Here is an 18,397-nt window from a genome sequence, read left to right on the forward strand (position 1 = left end):
GCAAAGATAGTAGGCTGCTGGCTTGTGTCTGGCACCGAGCTCCGGCTAGCTTTAGCTTTAGCTGCTTTTTCTTTGCTAGCTCCTTCAAACTGGGCACATTCAGTTGGGTGATGGTGTTTTAAGTGCCCGATTAGGTTTGTTGTTCCAAAGGTTTTCGTGGTATTCCTCCAAGGTTTACTTAGATGTATTACAAATTGTGAGCGTTATATCTTCTTCACTCACAGTGCAGAACTTCCATGCCAAAAACATGTTAGCGTGCGGCTGTGATGTTATTGCCTGCGTATGCGCATGTGTAAAGTGATTGATCAGTGCATCTCTAATTATTATTAACTTTAATTTATCACCTTACTCTCAGTACTCATGGGCTTTGGTCTATTTGTTTAGATAGTTCACATGCAAAATCCACACAACAAACTGTGGCCATCAATTCTATTGGTTTTGATAAACTTGCACTGATCAAAGCCAAGATCTGACAAACAGTCGGATTAGGCAAACTTACTTTGAAGAGAACTTCCAGTTTTACACTTATTTAAGATACCGTAATCTGGCTAACCTGTCTAATCATTTGACTGCTTGTGTGTCCACTTACACTGAACTCATTGTCAGCCACATCTACAGATCTCAGCAAGTGCAACGTTATTGTAACTGAAGGAGTTGGACTGGCTGGAGCTATAAAACTTTCTTTGATGCAGTGGCTTTTGTTGTCTAGATGGGTCAAGTGAGCCAGTTCTGAGTCATGGGTCACTTCAGGGTAATTCTAAATAAGAACTGAGAAGAGAAGATCTGAGAAGATTATTAATACTGGATACTTTGTTAATAGGACTGACACTGGCACAGCGCTCATCTATGGAAGAACAGGATGTGCAGTATTTTATGCTCCCTTATTTTCATATGTTCGTGTTTTAGACATTTAGCCAGTGATGAGTTCTAGGCCACTGTTGACAGCAACCATTTTTCAAATACAGTCCTATATCTCTACCCTGACATATATAAGACCATGTAAGACCATGTGATGTGACCAGTTACATAAACTCGACAGTTCAATCCAACTTTACATTTGCTCAGTCAAGACTGATGAATCATGTTAACAGGAAAGCTCCCAGAGACATTCACCCGTAGTATCCTTAATTCACCCTGAATTTTCCCATAGTGCCTTGTGATAATGCATGTATTTTTGTTGTAAATCAAACAGGCAAATTTAGCCTTTCTGGTAGTAGTGGTGGATGGACCATTGATCCCAGTTTGGAAAGAGCCATGGATGAGATGGAGCAGAGACACATGGGCTTCATCATAACACCATCATGACGAGTCATGAACCATCGGCCTCTTACGCTGAAGGCAATGGATGAACCTTTACACACTTTAATGAATTTGACTGAAATGGCACAAGAACTTAAAATTCCTGCTCAAAACTAAAGGATCATAATTCAAATGTAGGTTTGGAGGAGGGCAGGGGACGGAGCTGTCAGAGCATGGGGTGGGTGCTTTATGCAGATGCAGAGAAACAATATTTACATGCACACTTCTAAAGATGTAGTTGTAGGGAGAATATTCACCATATTTTGTACTGGCTTGTATTCACTTCTTACATCTATAGCCTGGTAATCTGGCTTCCCTGTCAGCAGACTAATGGTATGCTGGTTGGCCCTCTGCCTTGGAAGAAAAGTGGAAGAGAGACTTGGCAGAAAGTATCAAGGAGCAACGAGGGGAAGGAAGGGGACTGAGGGAAAGGAGGGGAGGAAGGAAGGGGGGAGGGAGGGTCAAAGCTACAGCGTGGAAATCAATTCAGATATAGACATAAAATGGTTAAATGTGTTTTTAAATGCCTGTTGCTTTTGGATTCGACCACCTGACACGAAGGACCAATTGATATCTTTAAGACAAAGTCAACGGGCAAACACAGAGCAAGGGGAAAAGCACATCATGAGGGTTTCAGTTTGCACATAACACACTCAAAATCACTCGTGCTTGAAAAGAACAGACAAAAGATTAAACCTGGAAAACTAGCCGATTAAAAAAAAAAAAAAAAAGTTTTCACATTCTTAACATTAAGATGTGGACAACTTGCCTTCTTTTTTTGTGGTGGGTTGCTGGTGTGAGGAGGTGTGCCACTCTCTGAGTAGCCTCCACTATAATGAGGTTCGCCGTAGGGTGACATGGAGCCAGGGCCTACATCTCCCAGCAGCCCCTGGACGCTTATGGAACTGTGGAAGGACTCTGCCGGGGAGAAGCCACCCTCTGACTGGGAGAGACGGCGATCGGTAGCCACAGGGTTCCCCAGGTTTGCGTTGAGAGGGGAGCAGGCATATATGAGATTGAACTCTGTCCTAAAGGCCTGTTCCCTGTTTTGGGGGGTTAGGTCTGAGGAAGGACAGGACACTGGGTTTAGGGAACTGGCCCCTCCAGATGAAGGGCCCTGGGAGTCATGGCCTGAAGGGCCTCCAGAAAGGGAAAAGTCATCTGAGGTCACAGCCACAGGGCTCTCCAAGCTGGAGCTGAGTGACAGGTCTGGGAACTGAGGCCGTGGGATGTCAAAGTCTGTCTGAAGACATGGCTGAAGGTGGACAAAGAGGGAGGACAAATATAATTCTGTCAAATCTGAGTACAAACTCAGTAGTTTAGCAGCATGCAACTGTTTGTGTTCAAAAAGTTAATTGTGACAGAAAGCTCGGAACATACCTCAGGAGAGATGGACTCCGGCCGGTGGACAGGAGATGCCTCAGGGGATGATATGTTCTTAATAGAAAAGCAAAGGCCATTGGAAACATGACATGGCGTGTCCCAAACATTTATCATAATTGGACAACCTGCCCGCTTATACTGACAGCAGCAGGTCTTATGTAAGTTTTTAATCCAGAACAAAAGGCTTATTTCCATCCAAACAGTAGTTGTTGTAGTAGTAGTACAAATAATAAATATACTCTGAGAGAGTTTGGAATAAACTGACTCCAAGCTCTTAGATACAAACGATTTTATGCTGAAATAAACACATACATCACTATCTGTTCACTGGGCAGCAAAAAGCCGCACGCCGACACTACCCAGGCTACTGATTATGGGAGGGATATCAAGAGTTTCATTTAGGAGGGTTTTCGCCAAATAGTTATTCACTGATGGATGATGATGCATCAGTGAATAACTATTTGGCTGTCTCTGAAAATGGTTGTCCTCCAAGACTGTGAAACTTGTGTGCAATGTCAGAAAGGAAAAGATGGAACAATGGTGCAGTTTAACAAAATGGATGGATATTATTGGATTTCGACAGTAAGTTGATATATGAGCTTTAACAGACTAATGTCAGAAACAGTGCATCCAGGTGCTGATGGGTTTGGGCTCTTACTTCAAATTGCAGCGGTGTGTTGCAGCGGCTGGTGGGTAGCGAGGGCATGGGTGAGTAGCCCAGGCCGTTGGGCAACAGAGAGCCACAGGTGATGGAGAGCAGTTGGAGGGAGTCCTCTGGGAGCGGTGGTGTGATGGGTGAAAGCGGGCGAAGCAGATGGTCTGAGGGTGCTGGTGTTGGCTCTGTCATGTACTTGGAGCGGCGCTTCTTAAATGGTGCGTTGAGTTCTGCGATTTAAAAAACATAAAATACAGAAAAAAATTACATATTTACGATAGAAACACATGATGAGACAACACAACAGTATTACATAAAATATGTCATCTGGAATGCAGTTACAGGAAGAAAGTACCCTTTACTTAGTTGTTTTATTGTAATAGTAACACCTAGTTGCTTTGATCTGATCTATAGTTCATTCTTCTTCCAGCTTTGGTGCGTGGTCAGAAAACGCAGCAGTAAACGAGTCACTCATTAAGGAGGGAATGTACGTACCAGTGGAAAGGGGGTTGGGGGTGGACCTGCTACTGGTACTTTGCTGGGAAGAGGTGGACTCTGTGCCGTCCTCCACACTTGCTGAACAGCTCTCACCCTCCAGCTGCTTTATCCATCTCTGCATCAAGACAAGATGGTTTGTTCAACTTGAAGCCAGCAACATGTTTCAAATGAGTTGGGACAGGAGCAACGAAAGTCTGGGAAAGCTGTGTACTGGAACATTCCATTCCGTTGTGTCGGTTAACACAGTTTGTTTGCAAATGATTGTATTCGGTTTGTATTTACCCTGTATTCACCCAGTATCCAAACCTTTTTTGGAACTGGAGTTGTAGAACACTTTTCTGCACCTCTCACCTTCTTGTAGCAGCCATAAGTGCCATCCATTTGGAGTGGGCGGGGCCGCCGTCTCTCTGGGTTGAAGGGGGAGCCAAAGCGAACGTAGTGTCTGGGTGTTGTACAGATGAGCGATGAATGGGAGAGGCCTGGCAGCATGTTGAGGGTGGTGGCCAGCACCGTGGGGTCAGTGGTTATCCGCAAAGGGCGCTCAACAGGCACCTCTTGATGGACTTTCTCCCCTCCAGGGACCTTATCATTCAACCACTCTGTGACCAGGTACTGAAAGCGAAGAGAAACATTAATCATCAACTGTGCATTTGCATGGAATATACAAAATAATACATGTGATTAAGAATCCTTGACCCTAAAATAGCCAGTGTCCTACATATTATATCTACAAAGTCTAATGTCCTCTAACCTTCTTGGTCTTGGGGTAGCGCAAGTTGCTTCTGTTAATGCAGTTGAGAGCCTGGCCATCTCCATCAAGTACCTGACCACCCAGACTGCTTTCTCCGTGGCCATATTCAGCACCATATGGGCCCTGGGATCCCTCTTCGTCCAGAGCAGCACCCTGATCAGCTGATGATGGCATCGCCGACATCGCTGCAGCCGCAGCTGCTGCTGCTGCCTGCTGGGCAAGGGCTTGACGTTGCCGCCGGGCACGCTGGGATGAGCTCGATCTGTAGCGAGAGATGCGACTTTTGGGTCGAGGCTTGGCAGGCCTTGGAGGTTTAGGGGGAACAACAGGAGCGGGCAGGTTGGGTGATGAGGTCTTTTCTTCAGTAGATGGTGCCTCCTGTGAGAGGATGTATAAATAGAGTAGATTAAATAGATGCAGCACACGCACGCATGCACACAGATACACACAAATACAGACACATACAGATGAGGCAAACTGATTTCTCTCGCTGACCATGACATAGGTGGTGCGTCGTGTGCTGACCCCCACTGCAGAGCTGTGAGGTATGGGGGTGTTGCCTGCGGGGTTTCCTGCCCCGTCCTCAGTTTCCACACCCTCCTCCTTTATCTCTGCTCCTCCAACTCTCCGGCGCCTCCGTTCCAGGCTGGTACATGTCTACAGGAATAGACAGAGACACAAGTGGGGTGTTACACAGCTAGTGTCAAAACTACCTGAAACCTGAAGGTTTCTAACAGTTTAATGGGAGACTCAGAGTAAAACACATTAATTGCTACATTGGTTATTCAAAGGAGGTCACATAAAATAGCCTAAATGTGTTTAATTTGGTCAAAGAGATAGCTCAGAGATACAGCAGTTTTGGGGAATTTTACAGTTTTCCCCACTCTCCCAGTCAGATACTAATAAATGAAGTGGTATTGGAATCCATCGTCTTACAGAATATAAAAGTCTGTATTGGAAAATATTTTAAATGTCATACTCTTTTACTGGAGATGGTGACCCCATTTTCATCCACCTCTCCTTCCTCTCCCTCTTCTACCTTCACATCATCCAGCAGCCTTTCCTAATGACACAGACAGGCAGCACATAAAGAAAACATTTTACCTAGCAAAAAGAACTAGCAGTGTTTGGTTATTGTAGGCATTTTTAAAATCTACAAGCCCAGTCTGTAAAGTTGAGTTAAATATATGACTAATGCCTTTGTTTAACCTTAGTGTTAACCAGATATATTTTGAAAAGCCTTTCATCTTAGCTAGACAGACACACACATACACAAACCTCTGTGTCACTGGTCCCCTGTAGTTCTTTGGCCTCCTGATGCTGGTCCAGGGTCTGGTTGCTGTCACCTGCAAGGCAGCCTTCAAGCTCTCTCCTGCGGGCTTTTCTCCGCCGGGTCTCGGCACCAACCAGTGGTGTGGGAGGTGGCTGGGAGGGGGGACTCAGTAAGCTCTCTCTGGGGCTCAGGTTGTGTTTCTGCACTGGGCAGTTCTGGTTGCCCTTATGGCAGGCACAGTCCACTTTGTAATTACTGGTGGTTTGTTTGGAGAAATGGGAAGATCAGACTTGAGAAGCTAAAGTAAAGCTAAACATCAGTTTGTAGGTAAAGCAGAACAAAACTAAAAGCCCATATCACATATCTACTGTACGTGTAGACAGTTAAATGAACCACTCATACTTAATATGAATTGTGTGTGGATGGCTGGATTTGAAGGCATGAGGGAAGAGAACTATGGCTTGAAGAGCAGTACTGACCAGCTATTGAACTCGTAGTCAAATCCAATGGTGACCTCGGCGTCCTTTGTGATTTGACTGATGGCATAGATGCACAGATGGATCATGCCCTCAGCAATCATATGCCGGACCTGAGGAAGGGAACACATGGTTAAACAGTTAAAACAAAACAAAACAAAAACAATATTCGAATAATGTAACCTTACAAAAGTCATACCAAAAGGATATGAAACCATCAAGCACTGAGATTTCAAAAAAGCTTGGTGGCTGACCTCAGCATTGGGTGTGCAGGACCTCCTGATAAAGCGTGCGTCATTTCCAAAGGTCCTTGCATCAACACACATCTCCACATCATTAAACTTTGAGTAGAACAGCACAAATGGGTAGGGTCTGGAAAAATATGCAATCAATGGTATCAAAAGCGGCACAGTACATTCAACAGCTGAGACAACACTGGAATCTTTGTGAATGTAAACAACTTGCTGTGGACACAAACACTCAATGTATATGGTCCAGCTACACATAGACCATGATCTCTTACTTTTTGAAGAAGTGCCCATTAACTTCAAACTGTTGCTTGAGCATGACCTTTCCCCGATATTCAATAATGAGAGTGTCTGGCTCCAGGTTCTTGGCTGCGCGGAGGATCTTCCTGTGTTTCTGCACCCGTGTTACCCGTCCTAACTGGAGCTGCAAACAGAAAATATAACAGTTTATATAATGTTTTATTATGGGCGTAATTAATATTGGCTATATTGCTATACTGCTTTTTCTAAATTGCTACTGTTGCAATATATGTTTAGTTTAGTCCCAAAATGCAGTTATGAGTTTGGATCAGGACTCTGGCTGACCTGCATCTGTGAGCCCAGCACTGTGTTGTTACAGGCCAGCTCAGTGCGGTTGATGGTGTCCATGGCGTCGACTGAGGCCTGGATCTGTGTGGTGGAAGGAGGTGTTGTGGTGCCACTCTCAGCCTTGGAGACGGTGGAATTGGCAGCGCGGTGGAACTGGAGAAGGGTCTGGACATCAGCGCTGTACTGGTTGGCCAGAGCCTCCTCATACTGGTCCGTCCACTGGCGGATCCTACTCTCCCATCCCTCTGCTGTGTTCTCATCCAACACGCTGGCCTCCGTTGTTGAGTTCTAGATGGAAGAAAAAAAATAGAGCAGGTTTTGACTGGGGGTTTTCTTTACAGAAAAGGAGAAGCATGAAGCTGGTAGAACTGACTGATGGATAAAGTAACATAAATGTCAGATTTGCTCCATCTTACCTTCATTCTCATGGATTTCCTAGAACCCTCTCTGAAAGCCTGAAAGAAGGAAATATTAATCCATATCAATACATGGAGGATTCTTCAATGAAAAACCAAACTGAGACATTTTCAATGTGGCAAACTTGTGCAAAATCCTGAAATTCTTACTGTATTTTATTGTGTAGCTTCTATCTGTACAGTGACCTTGAATGTCAAGACAGGCACCCATATATAAAATGTATTATTATTTTTTTTTTTTTTAATTGTTGGTTCCATATGGGGCTTCATTTATGCATTTCTTCAAGATGATTATTGACTTTTATGCTGGATTCATACCAATCTAATCTGCATCTTCACAGCTTGCATACCTTGACTTTCTTGCCCTTCGGTGTTCCACGGGCCTTCTCCGTACTCTTTTTCCTCTTTTTGGACTTGCTCCTTTTGACTCGATTGACAGTAAGTTTTATGCTGGTGGGCGTATGCTGGGTGGCCGTGTAAGAGATGGTGGCGGGCGACACCTCTTCATCACCACTCTCAGTGGCGCTACTCTCTCCAGCTAAAGAAAGAACAACAAACAATAATAAGATATCATGGGGACGCAATTTCTTCATTGATATGCACTTTATAAACTACTATTTTGTATAAATAAATGTATGGTGATATCTAAATAACAAAAGACCTAAATAACAGAAACATACCTGAAACATTTTCTGTTTTTCTATGTTGGCCTTCTGCTCCTTTCCTGTCAAGCCCCATGCAACAAAAAAGGCAATAAAACACATCAGCACATAATGTAAATGTGACCACAGTTCAAATGTACAACATGAAGTCAAATCACTGTCATAAAGCACATGACACGAAAATTAAATAAAAAGATCACAGGAACAAAACTGCAGATCACACAGAAAAGATCACACCAACAAAATTTTAACTGAAACTTGAGAAGTGATCACAGTCTGAAGACAAAGAGATATTTTAACTGGATTATGCATCTGACAGGTGAATAGAAGGTACGAGAGGTAAACAAAGCCCTGGTAGGACCTGAGCATTGTTTTCACTGTTAAAAACAATGATATATAAATCACAATGCATGAAATGAAACATTAAATATATAATAATTAGGTCCTTAAAAGAGTACTGCCCTTCTCAATGTATCAACTTTGTTTGGCAGCACCTTCACTGTGCTTTCTCATAAATTTCCATGAAGGTCTGGTCATTACAGCCTTGCAGCCTGATACAGTAGATGGAACTTGTGCTCCTGGATCCAAACTGGGCAGGTTTTCCATGTCTCACCTGCAGTTATCGTACGACTTTATGCCGTCCGGCGTCAGGCTGCAGTGACACCAGCTGGCCACAGCACCGTCCTCCTCTGAGGAGCTATCGCTGTCGGCTGAGTTGTCCTCAGTAGTTCCGTGATAGCGGGAGCTGCGTACCACGCCGTTGAGATCCATGCGGGGAATGATGGTTTGGGAGAGCGGGGAGGCGGGTGGGGTGGGGGGAGGGGGTGCGCCATAGTTGTGATCCTGACAACACACAACGGAAGACTGTTGCATCTTCAAACAACGGGTGTTCAGGCAAAAAAGGGAAACGGAAAATGGAGACGAATGAAAATGAGGGCAAAAAAACAGGTATGTGAAACAGTACAGCTGTTAATAACGAAAGTAGTTTGTGGTTACAGAAGCCTAATAGTAGGACAGACATTCATGTATTTAATCAAATTAGAAGCACCACCAATCCTTAGTTTTACTCTTATTGTTCTATTTTAATAGAACAGAAAAAGATTAGAAAATAAGAAAAGATTGGATAGATTAAACTGAGTTATTACTTTAGCTTTTGAAATTTTCACAATTGTGGCAAATTTATCTTTGATTAACAGATAATAATACTAAACTACAATAATACATGGCATGCTATAAAAAGAACTGAACTCACAGCATATGGTAGTCCCCGATACCCATGACTCTGTGCGCTCCCACAGCTGTGGTTGTTATAGTTTTTCTCATTCACGGCAGGGCTTGCTTCAACTGACTCAGGGCTGGAAAATAACACAAAGAATTATTTTACGGAATGCAAATATAACAGGAATTACATGCATAAAACTGGAGGTCTGTTATGTAAACAGCTGTTTTAATAAAAACAGCAATCAGTCACTAGATGGCACCAAGACCCTGAAGTTGCTCTCCTGCCTGGGAGAACAGCAAAATTAGGAAATGGAATGTGGGCCTCCATTTTGCCCTTTACCTGAGGTCTGGCCACACAGAGAACAGAGCAAACTTAAATGTCAAAAGAATCAAAATGAGGAAATGTTACATTTAACTCCCAGATTTTTGTGAATCTCAGCAGAGTGCATTAGAATCAATCCTCCTGACTGAGGTATGGAGGAAACTAAAGCGGGCCATGAACAGGCCTGGGTAGGAGAGAGACCAACTGCATTCCACATAACCTGAGTCACATAAGCAGGCTCACCTACAGAGAAGTGTCAACTGTTCTTACTTAGGCTGTCTGTGGACGTCTCCTCTAACAGTAGTCTACAAAGGTAGGGCCTGACGTGGCAATACGATACAAATCTCCCTCCCTCCTCTGAGGGGACAATACAGAATCAACAGTAACCATATTAATTGTAGAAAAAAAAAATCAATTACAGAGATGATAATTAATCAGCTGATGGTTGGAGGGTTGTAATTTGCAATTGATTACAAGATAAACTCTATTAGCATTGCAAAAATTTGCTGCTTGCTGCAAGAAACTAATCAAAATGGTTTTAGTGAGTTTTATTTTGCTTCTGTTGAATTTGAACAAAGTGTGTTTTATGGCAAAGTAATCTTTGGTGGTCTGAGCTTCCCATCTCTTCAGGTCTCTCTCAGCAGTTTTTGCAAAGCTGACAGAAAACTACTTACAGGATATTGGAAGGAAGCATATCTATCACAATCCCAGGTGTGAAAGTTGTAGAGGAATGTAAACAAAAGGTAGGGTTCAGCAACATTTCATATTGTGTTTTCTTAAGGCAATATTTTAAACTATTTTTCAGTAGTTGAGAATCCCTAGGACCTCCTCAAAAACCTACACAAAACCTGCAATCAGATGGAAAATTCCTACCACTTATTTCTGTAATTTTCCACTGATGACGATTAAAGAAAAAATTCACCAACCTACTTGCTTGGCCAACTTGAAATTTCACCTTTATCAATACCAGGCAGTTTTATTTGGATTTGCCATAGAAACTGCATGACAGCAGCTATTCAGGTGATGTAGATGATCAGGTTAAACCAGAAGTTTGTTTATATCCCATGACACTTTACATTTTAATTGAGCAATTCACAGATATCAGCAACTTAACTGGGAGAGGAAAAGAACTTAAACAAAAATAAAACCCAAGTTTTAAATGATTTCTAGTGATGACTTACTCTGATCCAGCAGCCATATCTGAGTAAGACGTTTCAGGTGTGGTGACTCCCAGCGCGATTACTATGCTCATGACGTCCAGCACAGCGACGCGTGGGAGGGGGGGAAGAGGGGGAAGGAGGGGGAGGGGGAGGGGGGGACAGGATGGGATGGGGGGGAGGAGGAGCGGTGATGAGGGGAATCACAGGGTCCCAATTAGAGCAACAGACCACTCCAGAAGTGGGGGGCCACCAAGCCGTAGCCCACGGCTCACGGTCATGGGGGACCTAAGAAGAGAAGTCAACAGAAAGAGGCCCTCAGTTATATACACACACACACGCAGACTGGATACTGACAAAGAGTACATGACTCAGCGTGTCACGTGATGATGGAAAAAAACCTGCACTTGTAACAACTGTAAACTGTGTCTTTGCGCGATTAATGCATTTTGGATTGATGCCTCTCAATGCTAAGAAATATTCAAAATGTGAAATGAAGAAAACAAAAATGAGCATTACACACTCCATGACAACACATGAGCAGTTGGTTTCATATGAAAGTCTGTTTTCAGAGGAAAGCTTTTAAGGCTGCTTGACCTCCCCTCTACCAACATTTCATGGAGACAAACTGGGATAAATCAGGCATTTTACCTTTAAATATAAAATGCACAAAAAACTTATATATAAATAATAATGAAATATATTTTATTATGTGTTTTACAGAATTTTTATCTGCAGCATGAGAAAAATTTACCACATGAGAACATAGACCACTTTCATAGCACAGAGTTTTACTTGTCATAGTGTAATTATTAACAGCGTACTGGCAAACCATTTAATTGAGCCAGCATGCCTAAAGACGTGACCCGGAAACAAACTACATGGAATGCAGCTATCAGCATTGATATCAGTTTCACCCGTGCTTTTCCTGTTATGACACATCAAAATGTCTACTTTAAAAAGCATTAATGGTTGTTCCCTTATGTTAGGTAACGAGGTCAATATTTGCCTTCTTCCTTTAATGACAGAAACTTGATTGCTAAAACATACACAGCAATTTCCTGCTAAAAATGTAGTACGAATGCATGAGAAACAGAACACTGTGATTACCAAGCCGATTTAACAATAGTAGGTCACAACAGGGTTGAGTGATTTGACCACAAATCACACGGCTGTATTTCTGGGCTGAATGGTGATATACTATGTCTGTATTTTCTAGTGTGACGTGGGCTAAATGTTCAATTGTAAGCCAAAGCCACAACACTTTTATTAAAACAGACAATGGTCAAAATAAAATTCAAAGACAGGGTTTCCATTCCGTTTCCATTTCAGACGCACAATGAACATGTAAATAAAAAATTACGAAAAATAAGTAACTTGTATTAAATAAATAGGCCTATCTACAAGATGTAGTTGGTTTCAACGACCACAGTACCTTTCACAAAGACACCCTGCAACTCTGAACTTAACAAGACAGTAAATGAACTTTACCCTGACAGCTGCCTTGTATAGTCTGTGTTATGTTTTACTGAATCCATGTGTTAATAAAGTAAGTCTCTGTCATGAAAATTCACAGTGAGACAGTGTATTACAGATCATTATGGATTCATCCAAATACATGGAGTATTGATATCAGCACAAAAACGGTCATCATTATGGATGAGTCCTCCTCCTCCTGTTTTCTGCTATATGTGGGAAAGGGCAACTCTGGACTATGTCTTGACCTGATTCTCCAAACTTGTCTGAAGTTCCTATGTGAAAATGGCTCAGGTCTCCTAAGCAGTGTGGACCGGTGCTGTGTCTTCCTCCATGTTGCAGAATAGGTTGTGAGGGAGTGAGGGCAGAGTTGGAAGGAGAGATAAAAACACTGACATGTTTTGGCAGAAGAAAGGGGTTATGTATTTTAATGCCTCATGAAACTATATCGTTAAAATTTTTAAAAATATATTGAGATACTATAAAAATTCAATAAACCATCAAGTCCTAGGAGACCTTGGGAAGATGTGCACATGAAATGCAAAAATTACCAATCCCATTACAATCATGAGTCGTATCACAGTATCTGTCAAAATAAGCAGTACAAAAATAAGTAGCAGTACAATATTTCTGCATGCTTTACCTGCAGCTCTCGTGGAAAGTAGAGTTGGGTATTGAGTACACAATACTTTTTAAGGTATCAACCAAAATAACCCAGTACCAAGAAGTATCAAAGCCTCTCTAGTCAAATGTCCTGCATCTGATCCTTTCTGTTAAAGGAGAAAAATTCTATTTGTATGGTTTTACTTACAATGCCTCAATGATCGGTACTGAATGAATTACTTTACTGGTATCAGTCACTTTAAGGGTTCTGGTACTGTAATTTTTTTAAGTGATACCCAGCCCTCATGGACAGTGAAGAACAGCTTTCCAAAAGCTTGAGGTTTATGACCCAACAGATGCCTAATTTATCCCCTCACAAATGTTGCATGTTAATCTATTAATTCAAAAGACTGCATTATTTTCAAATCTATGTTAAATCTATCCATTGCATAAGTACTTGTCAGACACAGAGCAGTTACCAACTAGTAAATGACTATTAATAGAAAATGAAAGCCTGTTCCAAGATGGAATGGCAGACATATAAACAAGGTCCCTTTGCTAAAGGTCACAACAGCTGCCTCAGCTGAATATCGAGGGTTGTCAAGTCCACATAACCCCAATAAGACACACATCCTTACATGCCTGATGTAAGAACAAAAATTTGCTGACTCATGTTGACAATGAAAGTGTTTATTCAAGAAGTAGCCAAGAGCTTTCATCTGCTACATATAAAATGATAATTTGATACGGACATGATGCGATAGACCTGTCTCTCATCCATACAGAGGCTTCCAGCATGGGGCAGAGGGAGGGGAGGCTATTCACAGGGCAGAAAAACAACCAGGGGCTTCACAGTTCTGCTTTCACTGAGCCTCCTATTAGGATGCACTAACAAAGGGAACCAGCAGGAGGCGTCTTCCTCCCAGACGCCTGGAGGGATGAGTCATCGAACATGAGGCCCAACCCCCTCGTCATGTGATTGTGCCTCTGCTGAAACACTGACCCACACTGCTCTGCTCTCCCTCACTCTCTTCCTTCCTGTCCTCTCTGCCTGCTCGCTCAGTCGGCCGCCCAGTCAGACACAGAGCCAGAGACGGCAGCCGCGGCTGCAGTAAGAGGAGCAGGCCCTCCTGTGCCCTGTTCACACGCTGAGGAGCGGATTTGGCTTATACCAAGGTCATCCTGCGGGCAAACACATGCAAATACCTCACACCACCACCAGACTGATCAGATTCACCACAAGACAAGTCCAAAAAAGCAAAGGTCTCTTACACAATAAAAATAACCCTAACATTCAAATAAAGGCTGCTTTGCTAGGACAGTCGCAGCAACAGGATGCATGACATTTCTGTAGTGGTCCCCTGGCTACAGTGCCTGCTGTCCTCATTCTCCAGCACCAAGGCAACTGCAGCAAGGCTGGGGACTTCCAATAATGTCAAGGTCAGTTCAACCGTGCTCACTGTCAAATGGAGAATGTCAGCCCTATCCAGCTGGACACACACACGCACGCACACTAGGTAGCAACAAGAAATGTCAGCTAGCTTTTGGTTACAAGAGCAAAACAATCTGCTACAACTCAAATGGCCTCAGTGAGAACACAGACATACAGGGGAGGATACACAGAGACAGACACTGGATGGTATATTTCAAATGCTCAAGAGCTGCTCCTCTTAGAGCATGACTCATTAAATACATCGAGCAGTGAACAGCGTGGAATGGGGCAAGAAGGGTTAACAAATTTGTAACATACTTAGACATGGAACGAATCCCATAGTGCCCTATCCAAACCCTTTCAAAAACCACTGGCTTTTTATTATCCCTGTGGATGATCACAGCCTCACAAAAATAGCTACCTTGCTCCTACCTAACTCACAAAGGCAGCCACTATTTGGACCTCTTCCAAAAGAACCAGACGGTGAACCAGGGAGGTAAATTCCATACGAAGAAGGAAAGCCTTTCTTTACACCCCCCACCCAACACACACACCACCTCCCTCCCTTCCTTGTTCGTTCCTCTGGCCATGAATACCGGGCTCAAATTACCAGCAGGCTCAACAAAGTCTTTTCACTTCCACTAGAACAGAGGCCATTTTGGAGACCAAGGGGAGGGACATACACAGAAAATGAACAGCAAAAGAGAATCTGTCTCTCCCTTATCATCTCTCACAGAAACTCTCTGCCCTCTTCTTGTTTGTTTTTTTTAAACATACTCGTGTTCCATTATTGTCAAGCACTGGCAGATGTGCACTGTACTGTCCCAAAATAAGCTATTTGATTATGCTTTAACATCTAATTGTGTCTCTAGGGCATTGTAGGGAGTACATTTCATACATAGAGAGAAACAAATTCAGAGCATATATGCAAAACAGTTCAAAGGCACGTACACACAAAATGCCACACCTCAGCTGAACAGAGCTCAGCAGCATTTGTTAAATAACATAGGGAAGGAACAAAAATAGACACATCATGGACATGCAGATACAGTGCAGACTGAAAGTATAGCCCACCCCATGAAATCAAAATTGAAATTTTACTATGGTCCACACAACACCACCAAGTTCATAACAAGAACTTGTTTTGATTTTACATTTTCAATATCAGAAGTTTTGTAATTTTCAAATCACAAATGTGAAATTCTAATTTGCCATAGCTTGCTAGAACTGCTATACTGAAACAGTCAGAGGTTATTTCAGCACTAGCTAATTAAAGTCTGTGGACAAACTACAGATTGAAACTATGGTGGGTGTAATGGTGAGGATGGAAATGTCAAGAAAGATCACTAATTTATGGTTGAAAAGTAAAAACAGAGTGTGTTTTGCTGTTTTAAGCAGACCCTCAGAAGGGCAAGTCCTTCAGATTGGCAGCTAGCAAATCAACATTTGCTAGCTAAACTTTTAAGTACATTTTCATTGTTTTTAAGCTTTAAAACTCAAAAGGGACCTTGAATACTGGTCCTCTGACGTAGTGTTTTACAGTTCAGTCATCAGTCAGATATTAGACCACAACCATTTCATATTGATATTTATCAGCAGTTTGTCACCATTAGTAAGAGCTGTTCAGTAAACACAACCTCATTGTAATTAAAATACTGAATGGAGCGGTTTTGTGTAGAATCTACACACAGAATCTCTAAGAGCAGGGAAACCTGCTGCAGTCTGCAATAGAACAGATCCTGATTTATTTTCCAGAGTACAACAACCCCAGACGTAAATCCAAAGCTACACAGAAAGGAGTTCAAAATAAATAACTATGTTAATCTCCTGCTGCACGACCCACTTAAATGCACTCCAGAAATTCAGCTGGACCTGTACACTCTTCTATTACAATGAAAGAACAAATGAAAGGGGAGCATGTGCATGAGGATGCCTGACCAAAAGAGACACTGTAACAATAAGAAACATTAGGTCAACATTGTCCGTAATATTACAGTATCACTAGAGCAAGAATCTCACTTGCAGTGTACATTTATTTCTGTCAGGCTAGTACCACAACTAAACTGAATAATCACACAATTGACATCTGACTTTGGTGCTTTTTTGGAGAAACTACACAAACTTTGTTTAGCTGGCTTCAGTTCTTGGGTTGTTTTACATGAGACTGCTAACTAGAAGTCATTAGGAGAGAGTGTGCGTCTGTGTGTGTGTGTGGGCAAATTAACCTACAGGGCGATGTGTGTAACGAGCCAAAAGTATTCTCAGTGGTTAACCGATTAGCAGGCAACCGCTGACATGGAAATCTATTCAACATAAAGTATTAAGGAGACAAGTAGAAGGGTTAAATACATACATATACATGAACCTACATTTAAAAAAAACAAACAAACAAACTGGGTTTTAACAGCATGTCCATGCTCGCACAACGTCCACCTGTGCCTCACCAAACCTCCACAACACATCCAGTCCAGTGAGATTACACCAGCCCACTCAGTCTGCCCCCGCACACATGCTTGCTGTACAAGGCAGGATATGAATATCTGCTGTTCCTGAGCACTGCGCAGGTCGAACTGCACTCTCCGAGCTTTAGCAGAAGGAAATTGAAGATGAAGAACGGGCAAATCAATAGGGCCTGGCTTTAAGACAAACAGGATATGTGAGAAAGCAAGGTCCATTGTAGATCTTATTTCACACTTACCCAAACACATTTACAATATCACAAGGAGGTAAAAACAAAAACACACACAAAACATGACTTCAGGGACACCACTCACTACTAACCTCTTTCACATGTCACAACTGTAAATCATACAGATGGATAACAATACTGCAGTGAGATGAAACAGAGGTTTATATAGGAAGGATTTTAATTTCATTCGAATATTGTTTGCCATGACTTCCAGAGTCGTGGTGAAGTATGTGTGAGCACAACGGAGGAGAAAAAAAATAAACAAGTCCAAGTCCCACCCACCAACACCCCAACAAAAACACAGTGCTCTTACAACAGCGCCTCAATTACTATCTTATCCAAATTGCATTGTTGTCTTCCAGAAACACACTGCAGGAGGATAAAGAAAACATGTGATCTAACAGGACAAACCATTTCTCGCTACAGTAGCACAATCAGAGGCTCACTGAACAAAAATATAACAACAGAGCGTAGTGTGCACAGGGGGTAACGGAATGACATATTAAGAAGTAATGCAAAAATATGGCACCACGGCAAGAAATGTGTATGAAAGGGCCTATGGCTGAGTGGTACTGTCATTAGTTAATGTTTCAACTTTAGCAGCGAGGTGGCGGTCGCCATGCTGAGCAGTTGAGCGCCCGGGGAGCACAATGCGTCACGCCACTGACACAGCAATTGCCAGATTCCTGAATGGACCGGGACCAGGCCAGGAGTGAGAGGCCCCGCATTGGAGAACAAAGGCCAAGTAGGTGCTGTAAGAGGGGTGGGGGGTAGAGCACGGCCAGCAATGAGATAAAATCAATCATCCTTTTCAGGGACAAACAAGCCAGCCAATGTCCATTTGAAGCTCAGCAACCTAGAAGACCAAAAAACAAAGGACTGAGCTACCTGATTACCTCTTTCTGTTTTGTGTCTGTGTCCTTCTTCCCTCTGAAGTAAAACTGAAAGTAGGTGGCTTCTATGGAATGAATTAACTCTTAAGATAGGAATCCAACTAAGACAGCATCAAACTTAAAATTAAACAAGAGAAGGCTTGTAGTCAAAACTTAATCCAAAATCTTGTGTTTGTTGCACATGATTGTGATTAACATGTTCTATTTAAAAGAGCTACAGAGAAAAGGACACTTAACATAGTGGCACTACTTTCTGTGAGCCATGTCTACTCCCAATGTGGGGAGGAATGTTTTCCAACTAGTGATCTAGCAGATGTATGAAGCCTAAAACAGCCATCTTGTTGTGAGATAAGCT

At 42.5% G+C, this 18,397-nt stretch overlaps 1 protein-coding gene across 7 annotated transcripts in view; it reads right to left on the reverse strand.

Annotated features, from left to right (window-relative positions):
- setd5 (SET domain containing 5) overlaps nucleotides 1-18,397 on the reverse strand; it is a 29,995-nt gene that overhangs the window by 5,418 nt on the left and 6,180 nt on the right. Inside the window, exons 2-21 of one of the 7 annotated variants that reach the window (XM_046382027.1) lie at nucleotides 10,974-11,237; nucleotides 9,502-9,604; nucleotides 8,863-9,092; nucleotides 8,268-8,311; nucleotides 7,938-8,125; nucleotides 7,588-7,626; nucleotides 7,169-7,459; nucleotides 6,859-7,007; nucleotides 6,590-6,707; nucleotides 6,339-6,448; nucleotides 5,865-6,114; nucleotides 5,566-5,649; nucleotides 5,052-5,243; nucleotides 4,587-4,964; nucleotides 4,187-4,447; nucleotides 3,833-3,950; nucleotides 3,341-3,567; nucleotides 2,680-2,736; nucleotides 2,069-2,554; nucleotides 1,557-1,649 (exon numbers count right to left, since the gene is read on the reverse strand). In XM_046382027.1, coding sequence (XP_046237983.1) covers nucleotides 1,557-1,649; nucleotides 2,069-2,554; nucleotides 2,680-2,736; nucleotides 3,341-3,567; nucleotides 3,833-3,950; nucleotides 4,187-4,447; nucleotides 4,587-4,964; nucleotides 5,052-5,243; nucleotides 5,566-5,649; nucleotides 5,865-6,114; nucleotides 6,339-6,448; nucleotides 6,590-6,707; nucleotides 6,859-7,007; nucleotides 7,169-7,459; nucleotides 7,588-7,626; nucleotides 7,938-8,125; nucleotides 8,268-8,311; nucleotides 8,863-9,092; nucleotides 9,502-9,604; nucleotides 10,974-11,044 — 3,489 coding nt within the window. In that variant the 5' untranslated portion in view covers nucleotides 11,045-11,237. Of the gene's footprint in view, nucleotides 1-1,556; nucleotides 1,650-2,068; nucleotides 2,555-2,679; nucleotides 2,737-3,340; nucleotides 3,568-3,832; nucleotides 3,951-4,186; nucleotides 4,448-4,586; nucleotides 4,965-5,051; nucleotides 5,244-5,565; nucleotides 5,650-5,864; nucleotides 6,115-6,338; nucleotides 6,449-6,589; nucleotides 6,708-6,858; nucleotides 7,008-7,168; nucleotides 7,460-7,587; nucleotides 7,627-7,937; nucleotides 8,126-8,267; nucleotides 8,312-8,862; nucleotides 9,123-9,501; nucleotides 9,605-10,973; nucleotides 11,238-18,397 lie in introns of all 7 variants that reach the window. The other 6 variants (XM_046382010.1, XM_046382000.1, XM_046382019.1 and 3 more) reach the window with 6 other exon arrangements.

Source organism: Scatophagus argus, chromosome 3, assembly GCF_020382885.2.
Source record: "Scatophagus argus isolate fScaArg1 chromosome 3, fScaArg1.pri, whole genome shotgun sequence".
NCBI lineage: Eukaryota > Metazoa > Chordata > Actinopteri > Scatophagidae > Scatophagus > Scatophagus argus.